Below are 9,193 nucleotides of genomic sequence, written 5' to 3'. Positions count from 1 at the left end.
TGTACTTCGTCCATCTGTCTGCTCTGCTCCCCACTCTGTCTCTGGTGAATCCTCTCACCCTCCGCGTCTCTGGCCTGCACCCCAGTTCTGTACGAATAAATAAATAAATCTTAAAAAAAAAAAGATGCCAGGCTTTTATTTTAATAAATTCAATTATGTTACCCAAAAAATCAAATTACATACTTTCTACACAGTAAAGGCTCGATTATACATTATTAGTTAGATGGTCAGAATTTTTTTTTAAGATTTACTTATTTATGCATACAGAACTGGGGTACAGGCCAAAGGTGTGGGAGCAGTGAAAGGATTCACCCAAGACAGAATGGGGAGCAGCACAGGCAGACTGACAAAGTACACTGCTGAGGGGAGCAGGAGGCATGCCAGGAGAGGTCTGATTGCCTGGATCACCTCCGGGTTGGGGATAGAACGCATGCTGAAGTGGCTTCAACTTCTTAGTGCTGTGCTTTAACCCGCTGTGCCACCAGGGAGGGCCACCAGAATTTATTTTTAAGAAAGATAAACCAGGGGGTGCTTTTGAACTTTACAGAAAAATGACCTACTGGTTAAATGATCCTATATAGAGAAGTACTTTTAAATTTTCTGGAATAAAAACAGACCTAGTGTGTTTCAGGTGTAAATGGAAGCTAAAAGAATTTAAGAGTTTTTCCTAAGTGGCTGCCTGAGGACATTTAGTGTCATCATGAACAACACAGAAACAGGAAGTTCATGACCAATCAGCTGCTTCAGTGGAAACAAATAGCCATAAACATCCATGGCCCTAAAAAGGCAACAGCACTTTCAGTAGAAATACAAGGGGGAAAAAAAGAGCTAAAATGTACAAACATCTCAAATGTCTTATTTTATTCTGAATCAGAACCCATTTGGATGGCAGAAGACAACTAGCTTTGGCATGATTTATAACTCCTTGGGTTACACAAAGAAAAATGGGCTCAAATGAAAACTTACAAGACAAGGCCCATGGAATCCAAGAACAGGATAAGGAAAGTAAGAGGAATGGCAAATACCCAAGTTAATGTTGGCAAAAAGGAGTAAATGTTCTACAGTACTGTGTAAATTTTCACAAGAAGGTCAACAAACTGAAACCTTTTTTTTTTTGTAAAAATAATTTTATTACTTGCAGATGGCTGATAAGCATATGAAAAAAATGTTCAACATTACTTGTAATAAGGGAGATGCAAATTAAAACCACAATGACATACCACCTCACCCCAGTGAGAATGGCACATCTTAAAACAGCTAGCAACAACAAATGTTGGCGAGGATATGGAGAAGAAGGAATTCCTGCACTGCTGGTGGGAATGCAAACTAGTATAACCACTATGGAAAACTGTTTGGAGGTTCCTCACACTGCTTAACATGGAGCTTCCATATGACCCAGCAATCCCACTCCTACGTATCTACCCAAAAGACACAAAAACACTGATTCAAAAAGATGCCTGCATTGCTGCTTTATTCACAATTGGAAAAACATGGAAACACCCCAAATTTCCAAAAATGGATGACTAGATTAAAAAGATGTGATACATATACACAATGGAATATTACACAGCAACCAAAAAAAGGAAACATATGTCTTTTGCAGCAACATGGGTGGAACTGGAAAAGATCATGCTTAGTAAAATAAGCCAGAAAGAAAAGGAAAAATACCAGATGGTTTCTCTCCTAGCAGGAATATAACAGAAAAGGCAAAAAAATGATGATAATGATGAACAGCTATATACCAGAGATATTTTGTGGGTGTAGAGTGGGGAATGGGATCAAAACCAGTGACAGGAGGGAAATGCCTAGACTATGGTGATGGCACATGGGCGATTTGGTGATGGGAAGCCCAACAGGATTGTAACTGAGATGGAAAAATGCACAAAATGATGTAAAAATAAACTATTATATTAAAAATAATAATAATTTGATTTCTAACTCTTCCCAGGAAAAATTAAAGAATGCTACCTACAGATTTATTCTAGCCCTAAATGACTTGATCATTGTTAATGTCACAATTATGAGGAGAGCAAAATAAAAAGAACACTTTTAATACAGGCAAAGTCATCTCAGAAATTCCATTTTGTTATTCAGTTCTTATAATATCTCCATTGTTTCCTAGCAAGTCATAAATTACTATCATTCCCTAGCTTTTTACATATAGGAGTCTAATTTACTCCCATATTCCCCATCAGCACATTGTCTATGGAACTGTGATCTGTTTTTGTTTTTAACAGATTATTCAAACATCAAATTTATACTCAGTCAAAGAAGCTTGCCATCAAATTATAACTATTAGGCTAACAGGGAGAAAACAATTCATTCACAGGGGGAAATGAAATAGATTTTTAGATGTGCCACGTCCTAGGCTGATGCCAGCTATAGACACCAAAAAAACTGGGGTAATCAATGGACTATTTGACAAACTCTGCTTTTTAATATCTCTGTTTAACTGACAGAATTCAATAACACTAGGAAAATTATCCATTTCCGAAGGAATACCACAAGTACCAAGAGGTCATGATATCCTCAAGGTCTTCCATTCATTGAAACTACAGATCATAGGTCCCTATTCTAAAATTTAATTATCCTAACCATGTCTTATTTCATTTTATACACAAATGCAAACAGTGATTCTATTATTTGACTAAATTCAATTTTAAAAAAAAATCATTGTTTAAGGTATGCACCAGAAGCAGATACCATGACCCTCCCTGTCACGAATACAGCCTGCTTTTACTAATCTGTAATATTTTTAAACTTGAAATAAACCAAATGCCCACCAGCAGATGAATAATTAAATAAACAATAACTTATTTAGAGAATAAAATTCTATGTATCAATTAACATAAGTGAATAAATCATTTAAAGCTTGTTTAAAGTTTAAAGTCTATGTAGCTATGTTAATCCAGACTTATGGTTTCCTTAGCAACACAACTGCCTGAAAAAGTTGACAGACTTAATTATGCTTGTGTCTAGTGACAATACAACAGATTTTTTGTTGGAGATTACCCTCACTATATGGATTCCCATGTATGCATGCAGGTATACTGTGTGTACTTGAACTCAATGATGGTTACCTTAAGGTAATCTGAGATAACAAGTTAGAATAAGAAAGTCATAAGCCTGATTTATTCTTTGTCATGGGGATTGAAATAGGTCCTTCTACTTGTCCCCAAATTTATAGATTCTCTCTCTCTTTCCTTTTAGTTATACTCACAAACCATTTATTTCTCATAATACCTTGCTCAAAGTAGGGTGTCAAAGCCAAAACATATTATCATCAATTTCCAGCCACTTGCCCTAGTTTTTAATTTCAATAATAGATTTTCATTTTTTATAATTTCTATTCAGATTTTACTTCTTGGAAAATTTAAAAACACTTGTTTTAAGTACCTTCAAAATATATTTCAACACTTCAAGCATTCCTATGACCTGAGGTGCAAATTTTCTCATTTCGTGGATTCATTTCTTTGCATGATTTGTAATACTGAAATGTTTCTAAAAGTACTTTCTATTTTCTGTGAGCTACTGAATACGTGTATTTCTTTCTACAAGGTCGCAATGGGTCTACAAGAGTTGGACCATTTTGAAGTTAATGTCTCAGCTGGACAGTCCTAGGACATGAGATAGCATAACCTATGTTCTTATGTGGAAGAATTCTGGAGTTTCAATCTCTTAGTAATTGTTTTCCTACATTTTTGTCCAGATTATACATCAAATTCTCTTGTATCTTGTGGGTTCACTGATATTTTTGTAGGTCACTTCTGAGTAGGACAGTCCCTCCCAACTCCCAATTTGACGCAGGTAGCTCTTTTGTAGTTTATAGACTTACAGCCTTCATTTCCCTAGTGATGTGATAATCAACTCTAGCTGCCAGCCAGACTTGCACACCCCAATGTGCTATTTAGGCTTAAGGGCCTCTCATCCTTTGGTTTGGGATATTCTTTTATTTCCAATATCTGAACATTTTGCTCTTTTTGTTTGAAGCTAGCCTCTACACCTCACAATTCACTTGTTATACTTTATCTAGTTTGTATTCCATGTGATTGAAGTGATAAAGAAATTCCTATCACATTAGCAAAAATTTTGTTACAAAAAAAATCACAATGACAGTAAAAAATGAGATAAACTACAAGACAATCACAATTAACAACACAGATTTTAAAGTCCCAAAAGAAAATTTTAAAATTGAATGCAGCACTCTATTTTTAAAAAATCATCACAACCAAGTTGGGTTTATTTCAAAAGTACAAAGTTGGCTTAACATTAGAGTACTGAATGATCTAACTCAAGGGTCAGGAATCTTTAGTAAGGAAATACATTAGGCTTTATGTGCCACATGCAATGTCTGTCACAGATTCTTGTTTGTTTCTTTGTTTTTTTATGATACTTTACCATGTAAAAAACATTCTTTTTTTTTTTTTAACTCACAGGTCATATTAACACAGGCCTTGTGCCATAGTTTGTCAATTCCTGATACAATCAGCATGCTGTGAGATTAAAAAAAAAGTATGATAATCTAATAGAAGCATAAAATTGTATTTGATAATATTCAAAATCTATTCATGATTTATTTTATTATTCATAATCTAGACAGATAATGTCCTCAGTCCAATAAAGATGATCAACTAAAATTTATAGCAAATTTCCTTCTTAATGGGAAAATATTGGAAAGATTCTCTTTAAGATTGGGACAAGATAAGGGTGCCTACTGTCTCCATTCCTTCTCAAAATTATATCCCAGCCAGTGCTGTAGGCAGGGGGGCAGGAAAAAGAACTTAAGAGTTAACATTTGCAAAGGAGTTTGCAAATTGTGATTATAGAACAATACTATGATGATCTATACAGAAAACCCTACAAAGTGCAAAAGTACTAGAACTATCAAGAGTTTAATAATGTGATTGAATATAATATTAATATATCTGTCTATCAAGGTGCCAGTTATATGGTTGATCTGAGCATGTAGGAACTGCTGAAGGAACTAAATCAGACAAGCCTTCTTTCAAGGAAAAAAAAATTACATTAACTTCAGTCTAGACAGTACTGACCTAAGGTTATCCTATTCAAATTAATGGGCAATTCCTTAACATGGGGATCTCAGATTCAAGGCTCTATATGCTGATGGACACAGAAGTTTAGTCTCCTACTTCCTGCACTAGCTCTTTCATTACCTCCGTGGTAAGCCAATGATCTGTTCACAGTGCTGACTGATTTCTCTCATTGGGTTTGTCAGTGTTGTTGTTATGTTTTTGTCCTTGGAAAGTTCCTTTATTCTCTAACATGCTGTAATACAGGAAGCACCTTATTTAAAATCTAGCTATATTAGAAAGATCATTCTGAATATTGTGTACAAAGTATGATTTATAAAGACTATTAAACAAAAGTAGCAAAAGCAAAATCTCAAAAGGTTAACATTAACAGTGGTTGTTTTCATTGCCATGAAAACTTGATTTCTTCTGTTCATAATCTATTTTGTTTTTATGAAGAATAGGAAGGAAGGGCCTCCCTCGTGATGCAGGGGTTAAAGACAGAGCTATCAAGCTATCAACAGTCACTGCAGGAGGGCAGGAGGCTAACCCACTTGGCACAGCAGACTTCTCCTGTGCTTACCTCAGCAATGTATTTCAGTACATCTGCCTGTTCTGCTCTCCACTCTGTCTTTGATGAATCCTTTCAGCCCCCCACCTCTGGCCTACACCCCAGTTCTTGTAAGCATAAAGTAAATAAATCTTTTTAAAAAGAATAGGAAGCAAAACCCCTTTTTAAAAAATAATTTATGCAAAGGAACTTTAAAACTAGATTTACTTTACTATTATTTAAAAATGCAAAAGAACATTTACCCAGTATATACTTGCTTGTCGAGTCATCTCTTAATTAATCCACATAAAAATTCAATAACTTAAGTATCATTATCCCTATTTTTGCAGAGGAGGAAACTGAGGCTCAGAAAGGTTAAACAATTTGCTCAAGCAACAGAATTGGGATTTAAATTTGGGAATACCTGTTCCAAGACCAATGCTTTTTCACTGAACCATGCTGCCTCCCACAAGAGAGTATTTTCACATTACCACCTGCTAGTTCTAATTAAGAGATAGTAATTAAAGAATTCTCCACTCCTGACAACAATATTTAAGCAACTGGCATTTTATAGGAATTAATATGAACAGCTTTTTATCTACTGGAAGATACTATACCTAAACAAACTACAAGCTATTACAGAAATGAAAGACTCTAATATGACACAGTTATGTGCTTTTTTAAAGCATGATTAATTACATTACCTACTAAGGGACATGAAACATACAAACATTTCCAATGACTAATATGATAAGTAACCAAAAAAAATAGAGCTTAGAGTAATAATAATATATTGAAGAGTGATAATAATATATTGATTAGATTAGAAAAAATATTTTAAATAAAAATAGTGTGATTGGGGCCCTCCCTGGTGGCGCAGTGGGTTAAAGCACAGCACAGAGAATCTAAAGCCACTTCTGCATGAGTTCGATTCCCACCTGCCCAGGTAGGTGACCACATGGCTGGCAGACCTCTCCTGACCCGCCCGCTGCTCCTCTCAGCAGTGTACTTCGTCCATCTGCCTGTTCTGCTCCCCACTCTGTCTCTGGTGAAGCCTCTCACTGCCCTGCACCTCTGGCCTGTACCCCAGTTCTGTATGCACAAATAAATAAATCTTTAAAAAAAAAAAATAGTGTGATTGGGCACAATTTGCATTCTCATACATTTTGGGAGAGAATGCAATTGGCAAAAATTTGCTGTTGGCCAGCTGATATTTACAATTTAAAAATATTTTACAAATTAAAAAATTTTTTAAATGTTCTAAAAATATAATTGTGTGAGAATTATATGACAATATAATATTGACTGTAAAATATTAATCATAAAGTATTTATAATTATAAAGTGTAGTACGTGACAAATAAGAAGCTCTTAATAAATGCTATTTTATTAGTAGTATTAGTATTTAGCTATAACAATAAATGCATACTATTTGTATGACAGTATAATATTAAGAGTTTCTTACTGCATCAGGCACAATACTCAACATCATGTTATAGCTATATCATATCAATTTCCTTTAATTTGTGGTTGTTACAGTATGTATAAAACCTCACTACTGAAAACTCCCCAAATATAATATAAACTAGAATTCTATTATAATTTATTGCCAACATTTCCAAAACATACCATAGTACTAAATGCATTAATGAATTTTTCTAAATAACAACTATTTTATTTTAACCTCTTTTTCCATCTACATACCTTTTCGATAAATATATGACAGGGAGAACAACTCTTCCTAACCAAACTTCCCTAGCTCCTCTCAAACATAAACAAGACCTTTCAAAATCCAAAAGACACATGCAATTAACATTCAAAGAATATATAAAACCAATTTTTTAATTAAAGAGAGGGTGAAAGGAAATAATGAGGGAAAAGAAACAATCTCCAGTTTTCAACTGCTAATGCCCAAAGACTAATTTTACATTTCCAAATCATGTGAACACATGCTTGGAGTTAAGGCTCCAGAACCATGTTTCATTCCATCATTATAAATGCTTAAAGAAAAAAAATTTGTATACCTTGGGCTCTATTCTCTATTCAGAAGATACACATGATTCTTTCAAAAATCCATACATAAACAGAATAAACCATTAGGCAGAGGATGTTTTCTTACCTTAACGGCTTCTCCAAGAGTTTGGTTTTTGTCAGCCTCCTCAGTAGAATGCAATTCAAGCCTATAATTCAACTCCTGTAGTTGTTGTGCCTGTTCATTCAAGAGCATTTGTGCCTGCTGCTCCCGAAGTAATGCATTATTCAGTTCCTCACATGCACTTTCAAACTTCTCATGGGTGATCAATTTCTGAGAAAAGAGGGAAAATGCAGTTATAAGCTAACTGCATTGTGGTGCCATTTAATCTTCAGAACTATATTCACTAACATAAGAACTATAATATAAACATTTCTAAAACATCTGCTACATGACAAAAATACAATGTTTTTCTTAAATTCATAAGTCAAGATAGAAATACCAGTCTGGTTTTTTAAACATAACAGCTGTGCTTACAAAATTATCAGTTTTAGTCAAATAAAATCTCAGGAAACTTATTTCAAGCTCTAAATAAATCCATAAATGCTCAGTTTAAATCTTGATACGTGAACTTTTTATACAAATTATGATTGTGAGAACTAAAGCATTTAAATAGTTTCTGCACTTTTAAATGTCTAACTAGAAGTTATCATTCATTTCACCTTATCAACTGTTCCCCAGTCCCTCCTTGGACAGACCTTGACAGATCACACATCCCTAATTCCTACCACCATTCACACTACTTTACTACCATACTTACCATACTATCTTTTTTTATATTCGTCACAGTCATTAGCATTACCTAAATTCATTTCACATTGTTCACTTTTTTACTTCCTATATCTATACCTACCACCAACTACACATTTAAGAATAAAAGCTACTGAGCAGAGAACTCATTCAACTTACCCAGCACACAGAAGAGCTCCTGGCACACAGTAGATGTTCAAGAGATATTTGGAAATGTAAGACTATTCATGTAAAATACTACCAAAGACTCCCTGGTGGCATCGAGGGTTAAAGCACAGCACTGCAAATGAGCTGCAGCCGCTTCAATGTGAGTTCAATCCCGACCCAGACGTGACCCACATGGTAGAGCATGTCCTGTCTCACCTGCTGCTCCCCTCAGCAGTGTACTTCATCAATCTGCCTGTTCTGCTCCCCACTCTGTCTCTGGTGAATCTCTCACTCCCCCCTCCCACCCTGTGCCTCTGGCTTGTACCCTAGTTCTGTGTGCATAAATAAATAAATATTTTTTTAAAAAACTGCCCCAAAACTCTGTACCATCATTTACAACATAATTTCTACAACATCATAACTATTTTGGAGAGCGCAGCACCGGAATAAGTAATGACAGTTCTAGGTGGGGGTCATCCCTTACGAAGTATGGAATCCAGGGCAAGACACAATTCTATTATCACTTGTTCAAAACATTTATACAAATTAAAGTTTGTCCAACAAAGAGCAAGATCTTGAAATACAAAATGTAAATACATTTCAATAAAGGTTGATATCCTGAAAAATACATGTGGAAAACTGAAATGAATCAGGCAGCTTACCTAGTCACACTATTATATATATA

General features: G+C 34.9%; 1 protein-coding gene across 1 annotated transcript in view; it reads right to left on the bottom strand.

Moving 5' to 3' along the window:
* CCDC171 (coiled-coil domain containing 171) overlaps window positions 1–9,193 on the bottom strand; it is a 224,718-nt gene that overhangs the window by 105,579 nt on the left and 109,946 nt on the right. Inside the window, exon 21 of the mRNA XM_004677677.2 lies at window positions 7,699–7,884. Coding sequence (XP_004677734.1) covers window positions 7,699–7,884 — 186 coding nt within the window. The remainder of the gene's footprint in view (window positions 1–7,698; window positions 7,885–9,193) is intronic.

Source organism: Condylura cristata, unplaced genomic scaffold, assembly GCF_000260355.1.
Source record: "Condylura cristata isolate star-nosed mole 26May11 unplaced genomic scaffold, ConCri1.0 scaffold00006, whole genome shotgun sequence".
Taxonomy (NCBI): Eukaryota; Metazoa; Chordata; class Mammalia; order Eulipotyphla; family Talpidae; genus Condylura; species Condylura cristata.
This window is presented reverse-complemented; position numbering and strand designations above follow the sequence as displayed.